The following is a 26,963-nucleotide window of genomic DNA, read 5'->3' as shown; positions in this document are numbered from 1 at the left end:
AGCCCGCTTAATTTACGGGTGTATGTCTGCAGAAGCACAAGCTGGGCATAACGTACTGGTCACTACAGCGTACTGGTTACTACAATGCACTGGTCACTACAATGCACTGGGCACTACAATGGCAGTTTGCAATTTTCACTCAGCAACAATTACTACTACTGCTTATTTCTGGAAAACACCCATTGAGTCAAAATCATCACTACACCTGTAGATAAATTCCCAAAGGGGTACAGGATAATTTCCAGAATGAGATCACTTGAGGGGGTATTCTGCTCTTCTAGCAATTAGGGGCTTTGTTTATGGAGTCCGTAAACTAGGAAAATCTGTGCTCCAGGAGGAAAATAGCGCTCCATCCCTCCCAAGTCTAGCCATCTGGCTAAACATTACTGTACAGCCACATATGGGGTATTTCTACATTCAGCAGAAATTGTGCGACAAATTTTGATGCCGTTTTTACCCATTTCCCAGTGTGAAAATGTAAAATTTAGAGAAAAAAATTTGGTAGTACAATTGTAATTATTTTTTCTTCACTGCCCTATGGTATAAAATTATGTGACCCATCTGTGGTGTCAATACAGTTATATGAAAAAGTTTGGGCACCCCTATTAATCTTAAGCTTAATGTTTTATAAAAATTGGTGTTTTTGCAACAGCTATTTCAGTTTGATATATGTAATAACTGTTGGACACAGTAATGTTTCTGCCTTGAAATGAGGTTTATTGTGCTAACAGAAAATGTGCAATCTCCATTCAAACAAAATTTGACAGGTGCATAAGTATGGGCACCTCACCAGAAAAGTGACATTAATATTTAGTAGATCCTCCTTTTGCAAAAATAACAGCCTCTAGTCGCTTCCTGTAGCTTTTAATGATTTCCTAGATCCTGGATGAAGGTATTTTTGACCATTCCTCTTTACAAAACAATTCCAGTTCAGTTAAGTTTGATGGTCGCCGAGCATGGACAGCCCTCTTCAAATGATCCCACAGATGTTCAATGATATTCAGGTCTGGGGACTGGGATGGCCATTCCAGAACATTGTAATTGTTCCTCTGCATGAATGCCTGAGTAGATTTGGAGCGGTGTTTTGGATCATTGTCTTGCTGAAAGATCCATCCCCTGCGTAACTTCAACTTTGTTACTGATTCTTGAACATTATTGTCAAGAATCTGCTGATACTGAGTGGAATCCATGCGTCCCTCAATTTTAACAAGATTCCCGGTGCCGGCATTGGCCACACAGCCCCAAAGCATGATGGAACCTCCACCAAATTTTACTGTGGGTAGCAAGTGTTTTTCTTGGAATGCTGTGTTTTTTTGCCGCCATGCATAACGCCTTTTTGTATGACCAAACAACTCAATCTTGGTTTCATCAGTCCACAGGACCTTCTTCCAAAAAGAAATTGGCTTCTCCAAATGTGCTTTTTCATACCTCAGCCGACTCTATTTGTGGCGTGCTTGCAGCTTCTTTTGCATCACTCTCCCATACAGCTTCTCCTTGTGCGAAGTGCGTTGTATAGTTGACCGATGCACAGTGACACCATCTGCAGCAAGTTGATGCTGCAGCTCTCTGGAGGTGGTCTGAGGATTGTCCTTGACTGATCTCAACATTCTTCTTCTCTGCCTTTCTGATGTTTTTCTTGGCCTGCCACTTCTGGCCTTAACAAGAACTGTCCCTGTGTTCTTCCATTTCCTTACTATGTTCCTCACAGTGGAAACTGACAGGTTAAATCTCTGAGACAGCTTTTTGTATCCTTCCCCTGAACAACTATGTTGAATAATCTTTGTTTTCAGATCATTTGACAGTTGTTTTGAGGAGCCCATGATGCCACTCTTCAGAGGAGATTCAAACAGGAGAACAACTTGCAAGTGGCCACTTTAAGTAGCTTTTCTCATGATTGCATACACCTGGCTATGAAGTTCAAAGCTCAATGAGGTTACAAAACCAAAAAAAGTGCTTTAGTAAGTCAGTAAAAAGTAGGTAGGAGTATTTAAAACAAGAAAATGATAAGGGTGCCCATACTTATGCACCTGTCAAATTTTGTTTGAATGCAGATTGCACATTTTCTGTTAGTACAATAAACCTCATTTCAAGGCAGAAACATTACTGGGTCCAACAGTTATTACATATATCAAACTGAAATAGCTGTTGCAAAAACACCAATTTTTATAAAACATTAAGCTTAAGATTAATAGGGGTGCCCAAACTTTTTCTTATAACTGTATATGCTAATGGATAAATGGCAGACCATTCGGAAGGAAACACAAATAGCCAAAGAAGGAAAACCGAACATTAGGTCATAGAAGGAGTCAGAAGCAATGAACTCAAAAATAAAAAACCTTTATTAACAAACAATAGTTAGGCACTGGCACTACAGAAGGCGGGTACCCACACAATCATAAAAACAATTACTCTGTGTGTCTGTATATACAAAAGTGTATAATAACTATATTAAACTCTCCCCCCCAAAAAACACAGGGAACAGGTGTGTGCCAAAAAACTAAGAGTATAAGCAAGAAGAGTACATAGAGACCATAAGATTACACAGATTGTATGAGATAGATGCTTGTTATGGCAAAAAAGGAGATGATAATCAGGTTTAAAGGGAACTATAAGTACAAACAAAAATGTAAACTGACCGTCATACCACAAGTAAAGCATGCACCCAAATAGTAGCCCACTAATTGAATATATGTAGAGCATATATATATATATACAAGAAACATATCGGTATGTGAAGAAATGGTGGGTATATACACTGCTCAAAAAAATAAAGGGAACACTCAAATAACACATCGTAGATCTGAATGAATGAAATATTCTCATTGAATACATTGTTCTGTACAAAGTTGAATGTGCTGACAACAAAATCACACAAAAATCATCAATGGAAATCAAATTTATTAACCAATGGAGGCCTGGATTTGGAGTCACCCCCAAAATTAAAGTGGAAAAACACACTACAGGTTGATCCAACTTTGATGTAATGTCCTTAAAACAAGTCAGAATTAGGCTCAGTATTGTGTCTGGCCTCCACGTGCCTGTATGACCTCCCTACAACGCCTGGTCATGCTCCTGATGAGGTTGCGGATGGTCTCCTGTGGGATCTCCTCCCAGACCTGGACTAAAGCATCTGCCAATTCCTGGACAGTCTGTGGTGCAACGTGACGTTGGTGGATGGAGCGAGACATGATGTCCCAGATGTGCTCAATCGGATTCAGGTATGGGGAACGGGCGGGCCAGTCCATAGCTTCAATGCCTTCATCTTGCAGGAACTGCTGACACACTCCAGCCACATGAGGTCTGGCATTGTCCTGCATTAGGAGGAACCCAGGGCCAACTGCACCAGCATATGGTCTCACAAGGGGTCTGAGGATCTCATCTCGGTACCTAATGGCAGTCAGGCTACCTCTGGCGAGCACATGGAGGGCTGTGCGGCCCTCCAAAGAAATGCCACCCCACACCATTACTGACCCACTGCCAAACCAGTCATGCTGAAGAATGTTGCAGGCAGCAGATTGCTCTCCACGGCGTCTCCAGACTCTGTCATGTCTGTCACGTGTGCTCAGTGTGAACCTGCTTTCATCTGTGAAGAGCACAGGGCACCAGTGGCCAATCTTGGTGTTCTGTGGAAAATGCCAAGTGTCCTGCACGGTGCTGGGCTGTGAGCACAACCCCAATCTGTGGACGTCAGGCACTCATACCACCATCATGGAGTCGGTTTCTAACCGTTTGTGCAGACACATGCACATTTGTGGCCTGCTGGAGGTCATTTTGCAGGGCTCTGGCAGTGCTCCTCCTGTTCCTCCTTGCATAAAGGCAGAGGTAGCGGTCCTGCTGCTGGGTTGTTGCTCTCCTACAGCCCCCTCCACGTCTCCTGGTGTACTGGCCTGTCTCCTGGTAGCGCCTCCAGCCTCTGCACACTATGCTGACAGACACAGCAAACCTTCTTGCCACATCTCGCATTGATGTGCCATCCTGGATGAGCTGCACTACCTGAGCAACTTCTGTGGGTTGTAGAGTCCGTCTCATGCTACAACGAGTGTGAAAGCACAACCAACATTCAAAAGTGACCAAAACATTAGCCAGAAAGCATTGGTACTGAGATGTGGTCTGTGGTCCCCACCTGCAGAACCACTCCTTTATTGAGTGCGTCTTGATAATTACCAATAATTTCCATCTATTGTCTATTCCATTTGCACAACAGCATGTGAAATTGATTGTCAATCAGTGTTGCTTCCTATGTGGACAGTTTGATTTCACAGAAGTTTGATGTACTTGGAGTTGTGTTCTGTTGTTTACGTGTTCCCTTTATTTTTTTGAGCAGTGTATCTATCTATATACAGTTGAAACCAGAAATTTACATACACTATCTAAAAAGACACATATGCATGTTTTTCTCAATATCTGACATGAAATCAGAAGAAACCTTTCCTGTTTTAGGTCAATTATGATTACCATCATTTATAATATTTGCCAAATGCCAGAATAATGAGAGAGAAAATGTTTTAAGGCATTTTTATTACTTACTGCAAAGTCAAAAGTTTACATACATTTCATTAGTATTTGGTACTATTGCCCTTAAACTGAATGACTTGGGTCAAACGTTTGGTATAACCTTCCACAAGCTTCTCACAATAGTTGGTTGGAATTTGGGACAATTCCTCCTGACAACACTGGTGTAACTGATCCAGGTTTGTAGGTCGCCTTGCTCGCACCTGCCTTTTCAGCTTTGCCCATAAATTTTCAATAGGATTCAGATCAGGGCTTTGCGATGGCCACTCCAAAAAGATTTGGCCACCCTAAAACATTGACTTTGTTATCCTTAAGCCACTTTGTTACCATTGTGGCAGTATGCTTTGGGTCATTGTCCATCTGGAAGACCCAATTCCGCCCAAGCTTTAACTTCCTGGCTGCTGTTCGTTAAAGGAGTTGAGGTTAAAGTCTATGTATCCTCATAGCCAGGGGTGGATTAAGAGTAGCAAGGGCCCTGGGCAGTTTAGAAGGCGTGCCTCCACACCTGATGTATCATGTGACATGTCACATGATCCCCTTTGATAGATCATGTGGTAGTTCATGTGAAATTAATTTTGCACAATATTAATATATTATAATCATTTTTTTTACATTAATTGTATGACTTAATATTGAGCACAATTAAGTATGCTGACATCCCCTCTATACAGTATGAGACCCTACACACAATATGAGCTGCCACATAATCCTCCTATACACAGCAGGAGGTCGCAAATAGCCATCTATATACAGCAGGAGGCCGCACGTAGCCATCTATACACAGCGGGAGGCCCCATGTAGACATCTATACACAGCGGGAGGTGGCCTCACGTAGCGATCTATACACAGCGGGAGGTGGCCACACGTAGCCATCTATACACAGTGGGAGAAGGCCTCACGTAGCCATCTATACACAGCGGGAGGAGGCCGCACGTAGCCATCTATACACAGCGGGAGGAGGCCACACGTAGCCATCTATACACAGCGGGAGGAGGCCGCACGTAGCCATCTATACACAGTGGGAGGAGGCCGCACGTAGACATCTATACACAGCGGGAGGAGGCCGCACGTAGCCATCTATACACAGCGGGAGGAGGCCGCACGTAGCCATCTATACACAGCGGGAGGAGGCCGCATGTAGCCATCTATACACAGCGGGAGGAGGCCGCATGTAGCCATCTATACACAGTGGGAGGAGCCTGCACGGCGCCCCCCCAAGTACAGCGGGAGGAGGCTGCACGGCGCCCCCCAGATACAGCGGGAGGAGGCCGCATGGCGCCCCCCCCAGATACGGCGGGAGGAGGCCACACTGTGCCCCCCAGATACAGCGGGAGGAGGCCGCACACAGTCACGCACACACACATAAACATACAGACATATACATACACGCATAAACACATTTGAAACACAAAAATACATATAAACAGACCTCACACAATGATATCTGCACACATAGACACACTGTGACGCAGGCGCACACACACACACACGTCACTCACCATCCCCCGGCTCGGTTCCAGGCCTCCAGTCGTCCAGCTCCTCTTCGGTGCAGCAGTACAGCGCGCACTGCGTGACATCATGCTAGCAGACACGGCCGCGCACAGGGCCGTGTCTCCTAGCTGTGACGCGGCCGGGCCAGCACAAGCACACAGGGAAGATAATAGGTGCAGTGCTGGCCCGGCTGAAGAAGAAGCAAGGGGCACTGCGCAGCTGCTGGGGGAGCGGTCCGGGGGCCCCCCCTCCTCTGCCTGCCGGTGTGTGCCGCATTGGCGCCGCGCCGCACATATTATAATGAGGGCTATCTGGCCATGGGATCCCTGGAGCCCCGGGCGGTAGCCCAGATTGCCCTCATTATAATCCGCCTATGCCTATTGGGAGCGGACGTCATCTGACCACAATTATGCGATTTTCACACCTCCGGCCACATTGCGACTAAATGTACTTGGTTTTGCTAATTTCATATGTATTGAGCGAGGCCAATACTAGCGGTCACATGATCAGGGGTGTAACTACAGTAGGTGATAGGGTTGTTATCGCACCTGGAGCCTAGGAGACCCCAAAAGTCCCTTTGGCTTATATGAAAAGACCAATACTATTAAAGACTTGCAGTAATTGGGGGCGCCATTACAGCTTTTGCTTCAGGGTCAATGCTGATCAAATTACGCCACTGCACATGATCACCAACTCCCAGCGCTGGCACTGGAGAATCCTCACAGCGTGCGAGCTCTGTGAGGATTATGAAGTCTGCAATCACATAGACTCAATGCAGACTTTAACTTCAAGCTTGGACAACTACTTTAACCAAAATTACTGTACTAAGACTGATATTGCCACCATACAGTGATTATATAATGGTGATATCAGTTTTACACCAATGCTCTGCAAGACCATATATGAGCATATTGTGCAGCTTCTCACCAGTGACGTTCTCACTGTTTTCATTCGGTCCAGACCACCATGACCTCTTCTTCCATCCATAACTCGTCCCTGAAAAATGTAACACACTGGCATCTTTACTTTGCTGATTTTCCAGGACCCTCCTCACATTTTACCACCTCTACACAAACCACAACTTGTGATACCTTATAAAAATTCCCCTTGACCTCCTATAATAATGATGTGACACCTCGCCCTCCCTGGGATCTTGGGGTACTCGGAGCCGGGTCAGTGTAGGGGTCGCGGGAGTGATGCAGTCGTGGCCTAGACCCGGTCCGTGCCCAGGGCAGTCACATAAAAGATGTAATGGGCTATTCAAGGATGAGTGGTATTTTCGACTACGCCACCTGCGGTTCCTGGTGATGGAAACCAGCGCTGCTACAGTCTACTGAGGCTGGTGTTAGGGGCAGCTAGGATGGAACGGCTCCCCACAGGCGGAGCAGGCCTCAGGGCGGTGTGAGAAGAAATGGTGGGTGCAGTGCCGTGCAGGAAATAACGAGCTGAGACGGTGTATGAAGTCATCTGGGGCTTTACTCACTTTCAGATGAACTTTCAGCCGCAAAGCTTCTCTCTGCTATACACGGCGTACTGCGGCCACCGGGAAGGGGGTCCAGCACTTCCCAGGTAGATCAGGAGCACCTGTCGAGACCCCGCTGGTGTGTGTTCCTCTCCTTGGTAGGTTCTCCCACTGAGTCTTCTCCTGACTGTGTGTGGTTAGAACGAGGTGTAAGGCTGGGTCCCACTGGATAAACGCAATGTAAGAGATACAGGTGGCGTATGCCGCTCCGTCCGTATCCCCCTTGGGATCCACTAAGCCTCCGGACTTTTCTGACTGAGACGTGAAGTAACAAAGTCAGATATCGGGGGCCGGTCACCCCTCTTGCAGTAGGAATCCCTCTGACTAGGCCAGAGTAAAGAATACAGGTGGCGTAAGCCGCTCCGTCCGTATCCCCCTGGGATCCTTTTGCCTGTGGAGCCTATATCCTCCGCTCCCCTCCAAGGCCTTCTTAGGTCAGGACCTTGACTGGGTAGAGACAGTGGTTAACTCTGACCTGCTCCTCGTCTCAAGGCCAGAGTACGAGGACCGTGTATCTTCGGTCAGCTGCAGACTTTTGCTGGATACTGGCAGAAGACCACATTCCAAGACGAAGACCTCGATCAAAGACGAAGATCACAATCAAAGACCTTGAACTTAAGATGGCCGTAGATTAAATATGAAACAATATGTGTTTCCTAAAAGTGTGTCCTCCACCCTCACCCACTACATGGTTCCCCCTATCTTTGGTCCCCCCCCATCTCCTCTATCCCAGGCCGGGGCAGCACCCTGGTGCATTTTGGCCCCCTACAGGACAGGAGTGGTGTAGTGTTGAATGGTGAAGTGGGGTCCTGAGAGATGCTCCATCCTTACCTGAAAGAGTAGATACCACACCTCTAACTGAGGTGCAGTACCCCTGTGGCGACTGAACCCTCAGGGGTGCCACAATGACCCTGTACCTCCTTATAATAATAAAAATATCCTCTGTGCTTTTTTATATTAATAATAATGACTACTTGATTCCCCTAAAATGATAATGATCCCCCCCATTTTGCCTCCTTATAATAATCACCCTCAGTGCCTCTTTATTGTAATAAGGTTCCTGAGCAGGGTAGTACATCGAAATAACAGGCGGCCCATAGAAAAAGTCTTGTCAGGTCACAGTCAAAGAAGGGCATATCTCCCAGCTTTTTAAGAAACAGAGAGGGAAATGTATTCCAACACTTAGACAGTTATTTTGCCCTTACTGAAGCCCCTAAGTGGGCTCACTCACTATGATACCCCTTTCATGACCCCAATAGATTATTATATCTCCACAAAGTATGATTACCCCACAAACCCTCCACAAAGTATGATGCCCACAGCACCCCACAAAGTAAGATTGTCACCACAGCCTCCCATACAGTATGGTGGTATCCACCACAGCCCCCAGTATACAGTATGAGAGGCACAACATGGGGCAGCACGGTGGCTTAGTGGTTAGTATTGCAGCCTTGGAGCGCTGGGGTCCTGGGTTCAAATCCCACCAAGGACAACATCTGCAAAGAGTTTGTATGTTCTCCCCCTGTTTGCATGGGTTTCCTCCCACACTCCAAAGATATACTGATAGAGAATATAGATTATCGTCACTGTCTCCATTGGGGACACTGCTGATAATGTCTGTAAATTGTCTGAATTGTAAAGCGTTGCGGAATATGTTGTTGTTATATAAATAAAAAGATTATTATTATTAACAGACTCCTACATAGTATAATGTTCACCACAAGCTCCTATATAAAGTGTGATGTCCCCACAGCCCCTATACAGTATAATATCCCCCATAACCATCCCATACATTATGATGGTCACCACAGCCGCCAACATAGTATAATGTACCCCATAGACCTACACACAGTATAATATCCACCACAGCCACCCCACACAGCATAAAGTCCATCACAACCACCGTACACAGTAAAATGGCCCCCCCACAGCCACCCCACACAGTATGATAGATCCTCCATACACTATGAAGGTCCCCCATAGTCCCAATAATGTATGACTGTCCCCCATCCCCCTATATAGTATGTTGGTCCACATCACAGCCCCCTATATAGTGTGATGGTCCACCTCACAGCCCTCTATATAGTATGATGGTCCCCACAACACCTCTTATATAGTATGATTGTCCATCCCACAGCTCCGAGTCCTTATATATTATGATGGCACACCTCACAGCTCCTATATAGTATGATGGTACCCCCAACAACCCCCCCCATATAGTATGACGGTCCACCTCACAGTCCCCAATATAATATGATGGTCCCCCAACAGTACACTATATAGTATGGTGGTCCACCCCTCAGCCCCTTATATACTATGATGATCTAACTCACAGCGCTCTATATAGTGTGATGGTACCCCACAAAAAAAAAACCCTATACTTACCTCATCCTCCTCAGCATCTGTCTCCTCTTCTGTCCATTCTCGCAGTGGATGCTGGCAGCGCGATGCAGTGACATCATTGCACTGCCAATGTCCCGTGCTTGGTGCTGGCCTCCGGCAAACGCAGACAGGAGGGACGCCCATGGCCAGCTGGGATAAGTGATGGAGCCAGCGACTTTGTGCTCCATCATAACTGTTAACAACAGTATGGGTGTCTTGATGTGACATGCAGAAGAAGTGTTGTGTTTCAGAAGCATCCAGCAACTAGAGGGGTTAACACAGTCACAGGAGACAGGGAGTGTTTTAGCAGAGCCCCAGGGGGATTGTGGGGAACTTGTTATTTGGATCTGACAGAAGGCAACTGAACAGGATTCAGATGAGGAGAGAAACTAAACACAGGTCAGATAAACTCCCTGAACTAACAGTGCAGAGTATTATCGGGCAGGAAGATAAGGACTAGAATGAATTGTGCCACAGGGATCATCTTCCTCATCAACCCCCCCCCCCTCCATCACCATGCAGGATAAAGAATGGTGTGTACTATTGTGTCCTTTTGAAGGAAAAGCCTGTGGTTGTGTATGCATAGAAGTGTGCTGCTAAGAGATCTAATCTTTGCTGAATTATGCTACTGAAGAGACTGTAATACTGTGCCTTGTGAACTAACTACTGTATTGTTACTGGAGCCAGTTGCTCAAGAAACTCAGACTGTACTATAGTGAAGATTGTTGCTGTAATATCCCTGAATTGCATTGGCCGTGCTTCATACTAAATTCCACTGTTAAACTGTTGAAAAAGACTCTTGTCAGATGTGTCTGGTCAGCAATTGAATCTATTGTGTGCCTGAGAGAAGCTGCAGCCTATGGTTCCCCTGAGTAACGGTTCCCCCAGGATTCCAAAGAATTCATGAAACCTGTCTCGCCCTATCTGAACCTATCGGCGTGCGTGTATCTTTGAGGACACCAATTCTGTTAACAACTTAGCAGACAAGGCGGCCCATGACCAGACAGGCCCTTCTGGCATTTGCCAGAATTGCCAGATGGCCAGTCCGGCCCTGCTCCAAACATATTCAACAAAAATTGTGCTATTTTCCATCAAAGTACACATGTACAAAAGTGTTCTTCACAAGAATTGGTTCTAGGAGAGAATTTCTAGGCAGTGCATTATTAGAAAATCTTTCCACATCAGTTTATAAGTTACAGTTTCTAAGTGTCCATGTATGTACAGTTGTGCTCAAAAGTTTACATACCCCGGCAGAATTTTTCCTTTCTTGGCCTTGCTTCAGAGAATATGAATGATAACAAAAAAAATTTTTCTCCGCTCATGGTTATTGGTTGGGTGAAGCCATTTATTGTCAAACTACTGTGTTTTCTCTTTTTAAATTTTAATGACAACCAAAAACATCCAAATGACCCTGATCAAAAGTTCACATACCACAGTTCTTAATACTGTGTATTGCCCCCTTTAACATCAATGACAGTTTGAAGTCTTTTGTGGTAGTTGTGGATGAGGTTCTTTATTTTCTCGGATGATAAAGCTGCCCATTCTTCTTGGCAAAATGCCTCCAGTTCCTGTAAATTCCTGGGCTGTCTAGCATGAACTGCGCTTGAGAGCTCCTCAGAGTGGCTCTATGATATTGAGGTCAGGAGACTGAGGTGGCCACTCCAGAACCTTCACTTTGTTCTGCTGTAGCCAATGACAGGTCGACTTAGCCTTGTGTTTTGGATCGTTGTCATGTTGGAACTTCCAAGTACGTCCCATGCGCAGCTTCTGGGTTGATGACTGCAAATTTACCTCCAGTATTTGCTGATACCATGCTGCATTCATCTTTCCTTCAACTTTTACCAAGTTTCCCATGCCATCCCCAAAACATCAGCGATCCACCTCTGTGCTTTACTGTAGGAATGGTGTTCCTTTCATCATAGGCCTTGTTGACCTCTCTCTAATTGTAACGTTTATGGTTGTGGCCAAAAAGTTCAATTTTGGTCTCATCACTCCAAATTACCTTGTACCAGAAGTTTTGAGGCTTGTCTCTGTGCTGTTTGGTGTATTGTAGGCGAGATACTTTGTGGAATTGCGCAGTAATGGCTTTCTTCTGGCGACTCGACCATGCACCCCATTTTTCTTCAAGTGCCTCTTTATTGTGCATCTTGAAACTGCCACACCACTAGTTTTCAGAGAGTCCTGAATTTCAGCTGATGTTATTTGTTGGTTTTTCTTTGCATCCCAAACAATTTTCCTGGCAGTTGTGGCCGAAATTTTTGTTGGTCTACCTGACCGTGGTTTGGTTTTTACAGAGCCCCTGATTTTCCATTTGTTAATCACAGATTGAACGCTGCTAACTGGCATTATCAATTCCTTGGATATTTTTTGCATCCCTTTCCCGTGTTATACAGTTCAACTACATTTTCCCGTAGGTCCGTTGACAATTATTTTGCTTTCCCCATGACTCACAATCCAGAAACGTCAGCGGCTGGATGAAAGATGCAAGAGTCTGTCTGGATTCCAGAAACTTCCTCAGCTTTTATGCACATGACGCGCCCCCTGGGCCATATTCTTTAGGGGAATACCCGGAGCCGGATCAGATGGGGGTTGTAGTCTCCGAGTGGCTGTGACCCGGTCCGTGCCCAGGGTGTCAAGCTCAGTGTGTGGCAGTCCTTACTGATGTTACTAAAGTTCTTTATGTCGCCTACGCCACCCGTTGAATTGCGGTCACTACGGCCGCCGCTGCAGCAGGGTCCGCCGAGGCTGATGGTGTTGGTGCAGCTTAGGTAGTATAACCCCCAACAGGAGGGGTATAGCCTCAGGGGGTCAGGTGCAGAGGATGGTGGTTGTGGAAGTGCAGGGATGATGGTAATGAGAGTCAGAGTCGGGTTGTGCAGTTCAGGGTTCTTTACTTACTGCAGATGTTCCGGTCACTCCGGCCTTGAGTGACCACCCGAGCCGTGCTGCGTCCACCAGGTCCTGGACTCGGCCAACCCCCAAGTAGTTCTGGAGCGTAGTTCTGAGCTCCCGTTCTGACCTGTCCTCGTCTCTGGCCTTCCCCACCAGGGATCCACCTATGTCCGGCTCCCTCGGGCCTTCTGTTGGTAACCCTTGACTCTGGGTCCCCTGACCCTACGCGTGGTCTGCCTTCCGGGTGGATATGGTGGGTGGCCGTGGCAGATGCTGCCCACGGCCTCCGGTCTCTGGCTGAGGTATGCTGTAGCCCCCACCAGTTTGGGATCCGGTACCCTGTTGCCAACTCTTCACCCTGTGATTATATTTGGGCTCTCAGAGTTCTTTCTTTCTCCCCCTCTGGGTCTTTCTTGCTCTCCTCTCTCACTCTTGGGCTGGGGCTGCTCTGCTCTTCTGCTCTCTTCCACTGCTCTGCAAGGTCTTTGCTACAACAGGCTGACTTCTCACAGACTGACTGACTGACCCTGATCTTAGATGGTGCCCACCTTAAATACTCCCTCTATGTGTGAGCTCAGGTGACCAGCACCCAATGAGCTCCTAGCTTTACCCAGGCTGCTCCCCCTATCTGCCCCTACACTACTGGGATGATCCACCCCCCTCCCACTCCAGCCAAGGACAGACTCGGTCGTACCTGCACATTTCTAAGTGGGAGTACCGTTGGTCTGCCCTCCGGAAATGGGATGTGTGTAGTGCATGCAGCTAACTGAGCTCAGTTCCACACTCCATCCTTACCCGGGAGTGGAATATCACACCTCTGGGTTGAGGTGCAATACCCCTGTAGCAGCCGAATCCTCAGGGTGCTACATTCCCCCCTGGTAAATCACAGCACGTCCTCGGGCTGTAAGATATAAAAAAACACCAAAACATACAATTTTTGCATAAACAACATAATAAAACATCATATAAAACTTTTCATATAAAACTTTCTTGTCTTCTGGTACCTCCGGTCACGGTGCAACTTGTGACCGGGTAAAGTGCGACAGTCTCTTGAAGAAAAATCAGTTCTTCTATAAAACCAGTGGGGGGCGCTTTAGGAAGCGCAACTATATACAAAAGGGAAGGTGGGGCCGCTCTCAGTCCTCGGTCAGTGGGATTAAGGGACACACTGGAACAGTTCAGTTCTCTGGTCCCAACGGGGACTATATTAGCAGCAACGGTTTACTGTGCCCCGACGGGCAACTATATACAGCTTCTACTCTGCTGTACTCAACGACGACGTCCTCCTGCTCTTTCTTTGTGATTAACTTTAGCTTCAGACCCGTCCGGGTCCTCTTGCTCCTCCTCACACCGCAGCTCCTCCTCCATCAGGCGATGCACATGGAGGGCGTAGGGTCCTTTGGCACACTTGTGCCGGGTGAAGGTGACCTCGTCCCCTATATAAAGGTCACGACCTCTGTGTCCCTCCGGTAGGTGGGACTCAACGTCTCTCCTGGTCACGAAGACGTCGCCTGGGGTGCGGTGATCTCGGATGAAGCCCCACCCGTGCTGCATATTAAACTTGATCACAGTCCCGGTGGAAGGGGGACCATGAGCTGCACGGGGACTCCTCCTGGCCCGGCTCTTCTGCTCCGCGCTCTTTATTTGGGCTTGTTGTTCCCGGACCCGCCTCTCTCTCCGCTCCCTCTCAAAGACCTCGAGCTGCTGGCGGCAGCACTCTGCACGCTCCGCTGCGGCTGCCCGAGTCTCCTGAGTGAACCCCATGAGATCTTCTCCGGTGGGGTCCCACTCAAACTGTGCCTCCTCTAGCGGGGGCGAGGTCCTTTTTACAGGCTTTGGAACCGGAATCAGGGGTTCGTCTAGGGGTCTCTCTTTCCAGAGTCGGGGATGGTGAAACTCCGGTGGCCATATAAAGGGCTGCCCATCCGGGCACGTATGTTGGGCGAACAGATCTTCTCCCAGATGCGGCACTCTTGGTTTTATGGGCGCGGTGGTGGTGGCGCCCGGGTTGCCCAGGCCTTGCGGCCAGGCCTGGGGCACCTGGAAAGTGAAGGGCACCGTAAGGACGGCGGCGCCCTGGGCTACTTGGCCCTGCGACCAGGCCGGTGGCTCCGCGGAGGTAGGGGGCGCTGTTGGTATTGCGGCGCCCGGGGGTACTAGGCCTTGCGACCAGGCCGGTGGTACTTCCTGCTTGGTCACGCTCGGGGTCGAGGCGTGTGACGTCACAGGGGTCGCGGCTTCCGTTTGAGGCCTAGTCTGCGGCGGTGACGTTGCAGCGACGGGCACGGCAGGGGGTACTTCGGGCTCTGCGACGGGGAGCTGGGGCAGGTACGCGGTTTCCCGGTTTGGGGTAGAGACGTCCCCTTTACCTGCCTCCTTTCGTTCGGCTCCCTTCTCGGCGCCGTCTCCGGCCTTCAGTCCTCCTGCGCCATCCTCAGAGGCGGTCTGTCTCCTCGTCTCGGGTGGCGTGCTCCGCTGACGAGTTCTTGTCTGCTGGGCCATCTCACGGCTCCATTCTGCTAACGTCTCTCGCTGCACCCGGGCCATCCTCCGTGCGAGGCCCTCCAGCGCAGTCTGTGCACACTCCCGATCTCGGGGGAGCTGTGCCAGGACCTCCACTAAGCCTAGTGGGGTCGTTGCTTCTAGCAGGCTCCTGACCAACGGGTCGGTGCTGCTCTGCTCTCCTCCCGCTGTCTCCAGCCGGCCTTCTGGAATGGCGACCGGCAACAGGCTCCTGACCACTGGGTCGGTGCTGCCTGGAGTGGCGGCCCGCATCAGGCTCCTGACCACTGGGTCGGTGCTGCCTGGCTCTCCCTCCATCTCCGGGTAGGCTCTTTCTGGACTCTGCTCCAGGCTTCTTGTCTCCGGGTGCGCTCTCTCCAGACTGCTCCAGGCGACACCCATCTTTGCTCTCTTGTTCTCAGTCCTCCCACTCCGAGGGCGGTCCCGGGGCCACTTGGTGATTGTCAGCTCCAGGGGCAGTTCTTTCACGCTGACAGACACCTCTAGCATCACAGTCTCTGTTGGTGGGGGCGGTTTCCACTTTTGGCGCCATGTTCGGTCCTGGCCCACGATGGGAGGCGGCCTCTTGCCACCCTCTGGCACGCCCATAATGGCGTCCGCTCTTTCAAGGCGGGAAACCTTTGGAAATGGCGGGAATCGTCTCCCAGTGGCGGGAAACTCTGCAGATGGCGGAAAAAAGCTGTTAATGGCGGACAACCGGCGGGAATCGATCTGTGATGGAGTCCGATGGCGGGGACCCTCCGGAACCGGCAGGAGACTTCTTTTTGAGGTAAACTTGTTCTTTTCTTCAGGCACGCAGTACCCGGGTGTTGCGGGCACGTTATCCTGCCGACTACGCCAAAGTTGACGCGCCCCCTGGGCCATATTCTTTAGGGGAATACCCGGAGCCGGATCAGATGGGGGTTGTAGTCTCCGAGTGGCTGTGACCCGGTCCGTGCCCAGGGTGTCAAGCTCAGTGTGTGGCAGTCCTTACTGATGTTACTAAAGTTCTTTATGTCGACTACGCCACCCGTTGAATTGCGGTCACTACGGCCGCCGCTGCAGCAGGGTCCGCCGAGGCTGATGGTGTTGGTGCAGCTTAGGTAGTATAACCCCCAACGGGAGGGGTATAGCCTCAGGGGGTCAGGTGCAGAGGATGGTGGTTGTGGAAGTGCAGGGATGATGGTAATGAGAGTCAGAGTCGGGTTGTGCAGTTCAGGGTTCTTTACTTACTGCAGATGTTCCGGTCACTCCGGCCTTGAGTGACCACCCGAGCCGTGCTGCGTCCACCAGGTCCTGGACTCGGCCAACCCCCAAGTAGTTCTGGAGCGTAGTTCTGAGCTCCCGTTCTGACCTGTCCTCGTCTCTGGCCTTCCCCACCAGGGATCCACCTATGTCCGGCTCCCTCGGGCCTTCTGTTGGTAACCCTTGACTCTGGGTCCCCTGACCCTACGCGTGGTCTGCCTTCCGGGTGGATATGGTGGGTGGCCGTGGCAGATGCTGCCCACGGCCTCCGGTCTCTGGCTGAGGTATGCTGTAGCCCCCACCAGTTTGGGATCCGGTACCCTGTTGCCAACTCTTCACCCTGTGATTATATTTGGGCTCTCAGAGTTCTTTCTTTCTCCCCCTCTGGGTCTTTCTTGCTCTCCTCTCTCACTCTTGGGCTGGGGCTGCTCTGCTCTTCTGCTCTCTTCCACTGCTCTGCAAGGTCTTTGCTACAACAGGCTGACTTCTCACAGACTGACTGACTGACCCTGATCTTAGATGGTGCCCACCTTAAATACTCCCTCTATGTGTGAGCTCAGGTGACCAGCACCCAATGAGCTCCTAGCTTTACCCAGGCTGCTCCCCCTATCTGCCCCTACACTACTGGGATGATCCACCCCCCTCCCACTCCAGCCAAGGACAGACTCGGTCGTACCTGCACATTTCTAAGTGGGAGTACCGTTGGTCTGCCCTCCGGAAATGGGATGTGTGTAGTGCATGCAGCTAACTGAGCTCAGTTCCACACTCCATCCTTACCCGGGAGTGGAATATCACACCTCTGGGTTGAGGTGCAATACCCCTGTAGCAGCCGAATCCTCAGGGTGCTACACACACACACTGATTACAAGCAAACAGGTCACAAGTGAGGATGTTACCTTTAGCAGCAATTCAAACCCATTTGTGTCAAATTCTGTGCATATTATCAGGCCAAAATCACTAGGGTATGTGAACTTTTGTTCAGGGACATTTGGATGTTTTTGGTTGTCATTAAGATTTAAAGAGAAAACATAGTAGTTTGGCAATAAATGGCTTCACCCAACCAATAACCATGAGTGGAGAAAAAGTTTTTTGTTATCATTCATATTCTCTGAAACAAAGCCAAGAAAGGAAAAATTCTTCTGGGGTATGTAAACTTTTGCGCACAACTGTACATACATGGACACTTAGCAACACAACAAACAAAAAACATTGGACTTTATCATTACCTCCTGCAAGAATGTAATCTTTTTTTCTAGAAGCTCTTGAACATTTTTTTCTTCTTCTTGCCTCTGTTTGTATTCTTGATTTAATTCAGATTCATTGTAATTATTCGCATATCCACAATCAGTCCTGAAACATATGACAGTGACAATTACAAAATAGGTATACATACTACATGAACGTCAGGATAAGGCCACAAAATGCAATTTTTATTCAGTTCTAACAGTTTTCTTGAATTCTGTTTTTGCATAAACAATAGTGTTGAGCGAACATGCTCGACACTGCTCGGTACTCGCCCGAGCATCACGCTACTCGGGATGTTCGGCGACCACCGAGCATTTCCGGGTTACTCGGGCGGGAGCTCGGTTCTCCGCCCTGCATGTTTGGCGCTCTTTACAGAGCCAATGAACATGCAGGGATTGCCAGCCAGTCACTGTAATGCCGCAGCCATGTTGTTTGTGGGCATTACAGTGATTGGCTGGCCGCACAGCGTCACCTCGGGCGCCGCCATCTTGGACACAGTCGCTCCGGATCAGACAGTGTAGGGACAGCGCTGCTGATTTAGGGAGAGATATATCCTGCAAAATAGTTAGTGTAGGGTCTGTAAAGGCTGCCAGATCAAACAAACAGTCCTTCTCAGGACTAATATCAATCCCAGGTATATCAGGCAGGCAGGCAGGCTGTATAGGAGACGCAGTGGTTATACCAGCAAACTCTGCATTACAGTCCTGTGTGCTGCTCCTGTTGCTGAAATTGCTGGACTTAGCTCCAGGTCCCGGGGGCCAGGAAAAATCCTTTTTTTTTAATCTAAATCCTCTTTTTTTTCCCTCCTTCACAATATACAAATACCCATCTTATTAACCTTTTGGTGTCCCCCCCCCCCCAAAAAAAAGTGTGCCTCTGATTTTTGAGACACAAATATATCTGTTGAAAATAGTCTGGTATAGGCCAGAGAAATAGAAGTGTGGTTTTGCAGTTCTATGGGCCATTTGTATCTAAAAAAAACAGTTTGAGTGTGTCGCTCACTGTTCAGCCGCAAATATATATATTTAAAAAAGTCTGGTATACACCAGTAAATTATTACTGTGGTTTTGATGTTCCACGGTAAAACATCTCTATTATCCTGTTTTTGGCATTTTTTGCTGTATAAAAATAATAATAGTGTCTCCCTGATTTTTCAGACACAAATATATCTGTTGAAAATAGTCTGGTGTAGGCCAGAGAGACAGAAGTGTGCTTTTGCTGTTCCTTGGTAAAAAATCTCTATTATCCTGCTTTTTGCATTTTTTGCTGTAAAAAAAAAAAATAATAGTGTCTCCCTGATTTTTCAGACACAAATATATCTGTTGAAAATAGTCTGGTGTAGGTCCGAGAAATACAAGTGTGGTTTTGCAGTTCCACGGTACAAACCTCTGTATTATCCACTTTTGGGCCATTTGTATCTAAAAAAAACAGTTTGAGTGTGTTGCTCACTGTTCAGCCGCAAATATATATATATTCAAAAAAGTCTGGTATACACCAGTAAATTATAACTGTGGTTTTGCTGTTCCACGGTAAAACATCTCTATTATCCTGCTTTTGGCATTTTTTGCCGTTAAAAATAAATAGTGTCTCCTGATTGTTCAGACACAAATATATCTGTTGAAAATAGTCTGGTGTAGGCCCGAGAAATACAAGTGTGGTTTTGCAGTTCCACGGTTCAAACCTCTGTATTATCCACTTTTGGGCCATTTGTATCTAAAAAAAACAGTTTGAGTGTGTCGCTCACTGTTCAGCCGCAAATATATATATATTCAAAAAAGTCTGGTATACACCAGTAAATTATAACTGTGGTTTTGCTGTTCCACGGTAAAACATCTCTATTATCCTGCTTTTGGCATTTTTTGCCGTAAAAAATAAATAGTGTCTCCTGATTGTTCAGACACAAATATATCTGTTGAAAATAGTCTGGTGTAGGCCCGAGAAATACAAGTGTGGCTTTGCAGTTTCACGGTTCAAACCTCTGTATTATCCACTTTTGGGCCATTTGTATCTAAAAAAAACAGTTTGAGTGTGTCGCTCACTGTTCAGCTGCAAATATATATATATTCAAAAAAGTCTGGTATACACCAGTAAATTATAACTGTGGTTTTGCTGTTCCACGGTAAAACATCTCTATTATCCTGCTTTTGGCATTTTTTGCCGTTAAAAATAAATAGTGTCTCCTGATTGTTCAGACACAAATATATCTGTTGAAAATAGTCTGGTGTAGGCCCGAGAAATACAAGTGTGGCTTTGCAGTTTCACGGTTCAAATCTCTGTATTATCCACTTTTGGGCCATTTGTATCTAAAAAAAACAGTTTGAGTGTGTCGCTCACTGTTCAGCCGCAAATATATATATATTCAAAAAAGTCTGGTATACACCAGTAAATTATAACTGTGGTTTTGCTGTTCCACGGTAAAACATCTCTATTATCCTGCTTTTGGCATTTTTTGCCGTAAAAAATAAATAGTGTCTCCTGATTGTTCAGACACAAATATATCTGTTGAAAATAGTCTGGTGTAGGCCCGAGAAATACAAGTGTGGCTTTGCAGTTTCACGGTTCAAACCTCTGTATTATCCACTTTTGGGCCATTTGTATCTAAAAAAAACAGTTTGAGTGTGTCGCTCACTGTTCAGCCGCAAATATATATATATTTTAAAAAGCCTGGTATACACCAGTAAATTATAACTGTGGTTTTGCTGTTCCACAGTAAAAAATCTCTATTATCCTGCTTTTGGCATTTTTTGCCGTAAAAAATAAATAGTGTCTCCTGATTGTTCAGACACAAATATATCTGTTGAAAATAGTGTGGTGTAGGCCCGAGAAATACAAGTGTGGTTTTGCAGTTCCACGGTTCAAACCTCTGTATTATCCACTTTTGGGCCATATGTATCTAAAAAAAACAGTTTGAGTGTGTCGCTCACTGTTCAGCCGCAAATATATATATATATTCAAAAAAGTCTGGTATACACCAGTAAATTATAACTGTGGTTTTGCTGTTCCACGGTAAAACATCTCTATTATCCTGCTTTTGGCATTTTTTGCCGTAAAAAATAAATAGTGTCTCCTGATTGTTCAGACACAAATATATCTGTTGAAAATAGTCTGGTGTAGGCCCGAGAAATACAAGTGTGGCTTTGCAGTTTCACGGTTCAAACCTCTGTATTATCCACTTTTGGGCCATTTGTATCTAAAAAAAACAGTTTGAGTGTGTCGCTCACTGTTCAGCCGCAAATATCTCTATTTAAAAAAGTGGGGTATACCCCAGTAAACAATAACTGTGGTTTTGCCATCCCACGGTAAAAAATCTTTATTATTCAGGTTTTAGTAGTTTTTTCCGTAAAGAAAAACAGTAGTGTCTCCTGACTGTTGTGACACAAAAATATATCTGTTGAAAATAGTCTTGTGTAGGCCCGACATCCCAGTGTGGTTTCGCAGTTCCACGGGTCAAATCGCTGTACTATCCAGTTTTGGGCCTTTGGTATCTAAAAAAAAAGCAGTTTGAGTGTGTCGCTCATTGTTCAGCCGCAAATATCTCTATTTAAAAAAGTGTGGTATACCCCAGTAAACAATAACTGTGGTTTTGCCATCCCACGGTAAAAAATCTCTATTATTCAGGTTTTGGTAGTTTTTTCCGTAAAGAAAAACAGTAGTGTCTCCTGACTGTTGTGACACAAAAATATATCTGTTGAAAATAATCTTGTGTAGGCCCGACATCCCAGTGTGGTTTCGCAGTTCCACGGGTCAAATCGCTGTACTATCCAGTTTTGGGCCTTTGGTATCTAAAAAAAAAGCAGTTTGAGTGTGTCGCTCACTGTTCAGCCGCAAATATCTCTATTTAAAAAAGTGTGGTATACCCCAGTAAACAATAACTGTGGTTTTCCTCTTCCACGGTTCTAATCTACTCTTTATTACCCTTTTTCCATTGATAGTGCAAGTGTAAGCTATTTTACTTAATTTACAATGGGCAAGGCGCGTGGCAAGGGACGTGGAAGTGGACGTTCTGGTGATGGTTCGTGCAGAGGACGGGGCCGTGGCCAAGGTGAAAATGTGCCACAACCAACAGCCACATCTTCTCGCTCCCACTTCTTGACCGAATTACTAGGGAAGCACAGAACAACACCAGTATTGAGAACTGATCAGTGTGAACAGGTTATTAATTGGATAGCATACAATACTTCCAGTTACCTGGGCACCACCACCTCCGGTCTGTCTTCCACACGGTCAACTCTTAGTAGCCGTGAGTCTCGACCGCATACTCCTCCTCACCCTGATGCTCCTTCCTCCCACCATGCCGAGTGTCGTCAGACAGCAAGTGATCCCACACTTGGACACTCTGAAGAGCTGTTCACTGGTCCATTTCCATATTTGGGCCCCTCACCTGGTACGCTTGAAGTGGTGGAAGAGGAGATCCCATGTTGCGATGCCCAAATATTTGAACAGCCACGGCCACAGGAAGTCGACGTTGGCAATCTGTCACAAGAGGTGGACGATGACGAGACACAATTGCCAGGAAGTGAGGAGGAGGATCGTGGTGCGCAAGTGGAAGAGGAGGAGGTGGTGGATGATCTAGTAACTGACCCAACGTGGAAGGAGGACATGCAGAGTGAGGCCAGCAGCACACAGGGGGAGGGAGGCAGAGTACCCCAACAGGCAGGAAGAAGCAGTGTGGTGGCCGCAGACAGAAGGCAGGCAACCGTTCCCCGTAACACCAACACGAGGGACGTTTCCAGTACAAGCGGTAGGTCTTCCAGAGTCTGGAATTTTTTTAAAGACTCTGCTGATAACCCCAAAAAGGCCATATGTTCCACCTGCCATGCCAGCATCAGCAGGGGTGACAAAACTACCAGCCTGACCACCACCAGCATGATCAGGCACATGGCAGCAAAGCACCCGACTTTGTGGGGCGAAACCCAGGGTCCACGACCAGTGTCAGCGGGTGTCACCACTGCTTCTTCCACTGCTGTGCGTGCAATAGAACCCCCTGTTGTGTGTGCAAGGCAATCCTCTGTCCATACTGCATGTAAAGATGCCCCCTCCTCTCAGTCTTCACTTGTTATGGCAGTTTCTCAAGAAACAGCATCAACGTCCACGTCCCACCGCAGCGTTCAATTGTCCATATCCCAGACCTTTGAACGAAAGCGGAAATTCGCAGCTAACGCCCCACAGGCCACAGTCCTAAATTCGCACATTTCACGACTGCTTGCATTGGAAATGCTGCCTTTTAGGCTGGTGGAGACGGAATCCTTCCGCAATCTTATGGCGGTGGCCGTCCCTCGGTACTCGGTCCCCAGCCGACACTATTTTGCCCGGTGTGCCATCCCCGCACTACACAAGCACGTGTCCCAAAGCATCTGCCGTGCCCTCAACAACGCAGTTACTGGGAGAGTCCACCTGACAACGGACACGTAGACAAGTGCTTGTGGCCAGGTATGGTACATCTCTCTGACGGCACACTGAGTAAACATAGTGGAAGCCGGGACCCAGTCGGACCTTGGGACGGAACACATCCTCCCAACACCGAGGATTGCGGGCCCTATGTCAGTCAGAGTTGCCCCCACAGTGTACAGCTGCTGCGCATCCTCCTCCTCCTCCTCATGTTCAGCCTCCATCTCAGATATCACCACATCAGTTACAAGCTGGAAGCATTGCAGTACTGCCTCTGCCAAGCGGCAACAGGCTGTGCTGAAACTCATATGCTTAGGTGATAAACCTCACACTGCTTGTGAGTTGTAGACAGCTGTGAAAGAGCAGGCAGATCTGTGGCTGAGACCGCTGAACCTACATCCCGGCATGGTCGTGTGTGACAATGGCCGTAACCTGGTGGCGGCTCTGAGGCGAGGTGAGATCACACACGTACCATGCCTGGCTCATGTGCTTAACCTCGTGGTTCAGCGGTTTCTTAAATTGTACCCCGAGTTGCCAGATCTGCTCGTGAAAGTACGCCGCCTGTCAGCTCATTTTCGCAAGTCGGCTACAGCTTCCGCCGCCCTTGCTGTGTTGCAGCAGCATTTGCAGCTTCCGGCACACCGAATGGTGTGTGATGTCCCCACACGTTGGAACTCTACCCTCCACATTTTGCAAAGGATTTGTGAGCAGAAGAGAGCAGTTGTGGAGTACCAGCTGCAACAAGGCCGTCGATATTCAGGTCAGACTCCACACATAAGACCTCAGGAGTGGACCTGGATGTCTGACATATGTACCATCCTGACAAACTTTGAGGAGGCCACCAAGATGGTGAGTGGCGATGACGCCATCATTAGTGTCAGCATCCCACTTGTCTGTCTTTTGCAACGCTCTCTGCAGAGAATTAAAGAGGAGGCATTGCAGCCAGAGTATGATGAGATGGATCAAGAAGCCGTAGCGGGCGATTACACACAGCCCAGCCTCATCTCATCCCAATGTGCATTGGGGGACAATGAGGGAGAGGAGGAGGAGGAGGAGGAGGAGGAGGAAGAACAGGAGCTGCTATCATGCGTTGTAGACGGTAGTACCTGTACAAGTGTCATACCGTCGGTTCAGCGTGGGTGGCCTGAGGACAGGGGGGAGGAGGAAGAGGAGGAGGAGGAGGAGGAGGAGAGCATGGTCAGTCGTCATCTTGGTGAGGACACGGAAATCTTGCCCGTTACCAGTCTGGCACGCATGGCTGACTTTATGTTACGCTGCCTTAACCGTGACCCTCGCGCTGTCAAAATGTTGGGTGACAGTCATTACTGGTTGGTGACACTTGTAGACCCCCGCTACAAGGAGAACTTTCACTCTCTTATTCCTGAGGTGGAGAGGTCTACAAAAATGGGGCAATACCAGAGGCCCTTGCTGCAGAACTCTTAAAAAAATTCCCATCTGAACACGCTAGCGGCAGAGGTCACAGTTCGTTGCCCAACCAAGGCGTACAGGCGAGAGAGATGCAACTCCAATCCAGCAGAGGCAGGGGAACACTGTCAACGTTCTGGGACAGTTTTCTGACACCCGCCCAGCTTACAGGCCCTGAGGCGAGGGGTACTCTCACAAGGAGTGGAAAGTTTCAAAAGATGGTGAGGGAGTACCTTGCCGATCGTACCAGCGTCCTCCGTGATTCCTCTGTGCCTTTTAATTATTGGGTATCCAAGCTGGAAACTTGGAATGAACTCGCTCTGTACGCCTTGGAGGTCCTGGCCTGGCCTGCCCTGCCGCTAGCGTGTTATCGGAGCGTGTTTTTAGTGCCGCTGGGGGAATTATAACTGATAAGCGCACTCGCCTGTCAACTGACAATGCTGACAAGCTGACCCTTATCAAAATGAACAAGGGCTGGATTGGGCCAGACTTCTCATCACCACCAAATGACAGCAGAGTAACATAAAGTCAAATCCACTGTGTTATTTCGGGAGGTGTATTCACATGCACCGCTTCACACCCACACATGGGTATACGCTTCCTCGTTTCGGCTGTTTAATCTTCTTCTCCTTATCCTCAGCCTCCACCACCACTATACCACCAGGGTGCCAGCATTGCAAGTTCCTCCGTCCTCATTTTTGGCAGCTTTTGCTGGGAAAGCATAAGCAAATACTATGGGAGACCCACTCCCCAATAATGGGACTTATGTTTGTAATATGCTGTACTGCATGGCTCTTGTAAGGGACATTGCAAGTTGCTCCGTCCTAATTTTTGGCAGCTTTTGCTTGCAAGGCATAAGCAAATACTATGGGACACCCACTCCCCAATAATGGGACTTATGTTTGTAATATGCTGTACTGCATGGCTCTTGTAAGGGGCATTGCAAGTTGCTCCGTCCTAATTTTTGGCAGCTTTTGCTGGGAAAGCATAAGCAAATACTATGGGAGACCCACTCCCCAATAATGGGACTTATGTTTGTAATATGCTGTACTGCATGGCTCTTGTAAGGGGCATTGCAAGTTGCTCCGTCCTAATTTTTGGCAGCTTTTGCTGGGAAAGCTTAAGCAAATACTATGGGAGACCCACTCCCCAATAATGGGACTTATGTTTGTAATATGCTGTACTGCATGGCTCTTGTAAGGGGCATTGCAAGTTGCTCCGTCCTAATTTTTGGCAGCTTTTGCTTGCAAGGCATAAGCAAATACTATGGGAGACCCACTCCCCAATAATGGGACTTATGTTTGTAATATGCTGTACTGCATGGCTCTTGTAAGGGGCATTGCAAGTTGCTCCGTCCTAATTTTTGGCAGCTTTTGTTTGCAAGGCATAAGCAAATACTATGGGACTCCCACTCCCCAATAATGGGACTTATGTTTGTAATATGCTGTACTGCATGTGACGCGCCCCCTGGGCCGTGTGTACACGTGTGTGGGATACCCGGTGCCGGGTCTCTGGGGTCTGTAGTCTCCGTGACCCGGTCCCGTGGCTCAGGCTTGTCAAACCAGTGGCAGTCTTTCTTAGGTTTTGAGGTTAATTGTCCGACTGCGCCACCCGTGGATTGCGGTCAGGGAGTACCACCGCTGCGAGGCAGACCGCTGAGGCTGGTGTTGTGTGCGCAGCATAGAATGGGATAACTCCCCTAGGGAGGAGTATAGCCTCAGGGCAGTGAGTGTGGATGATGGGGGTGATGGTGCACTAGCGCAGCAGGAATGACTCAGAGTCTTTGCAGTGCAGTTCAGTGTCTTTACTGATGATTATAAGGTAGACCCTCCCAGGAGTACTGGCTAGCATAAGAGGCCTGGTCAGTCTGTGAGCAAGCAAGAGTTCCCCTGGCCAGGTGGAGTTGTAGGCCTCCCCGTCTGTCTGCACTCTTCCTGGCTACCTTGCTGTAAGCGGGTAGAAGTAGCCCACGTCCCTGAGTATACCGTGTAGTGCTCACCCGTATGGCTGGTGACTTGGGGCCTTCTGTTAGCCTCCGCTCCACGACGGCGGTGCTGGTCCCTTGCTTGTGACTGAGCCTCCGGGCTTCTATGGCCAGAGGACCTGAAATCCCCTGCCGGCTGGTTTCTGCTGCTGGATATATAAGTCCTCACAGCTTCGGACTCCTGTGTCCGGTTCCTATTGTCTTCTGCCAGGGCGAGCTCTGCACAGCTTCCAGCCCCTGGTCTTTAGCTCCTAGCTCCTAAAGAGCTCCTTGCTGTTACTTTCCCTTGCTCTCACTCTGACTCTGACTGTTCTCTGACTCACTCAACCCCGCCCCAGATCCAGTTTATAAGGGCAGAATTCTCCCCTCCCAGGA

At 48.1% G+C, this 26,963-nt stretch overlaps 1 protein-coding gene across 1 annotated transcript in view; it reads right to left on the bottom strand.

The window, feature by feature from the left end:
- PDE4DIP (phosphodiesterase 4D interacting protein) overlaps nt 1–26,963 on the bottom strand; it is a 738,656-nt gene that overhangs the window by 565,896 nt on the left and 145,797 nt on the right. The window contains exon 3 of the mRNA XM_073644096.1: nt 17,773–17,896. Within this exon, the coding sequence (XP_073500197.1) occupies nt 17,773–17,896 (124 nt within the window). The remainder of the gene's footprint in view (nt 1–17,772; nt 17,897–26,963) is intronic.

The sequence above is a fragment of the Phyllobates terribilis genome, unplaced genomic scaffold, assembly GCF_046119375.1.
Source record: "Phyllobates terribilis strain yellow unplaced genomic scaffold, ASM4611937v1 Scaffold_8__6_contigs__length_399053987, whole genome shotgun sequence".
Taxonomy (NCBI): domain Eukaryota; kingdom Metazoa; phylum Chordata; class Amphibia; order Anura; family Dendrobatidae; genus Phyllobates; species Phyllobates terribilis.
Note: the sequence above shows the minus strand (reverse complement) of the source record. Positions and strands in the feature narration are given on the sequence as shown.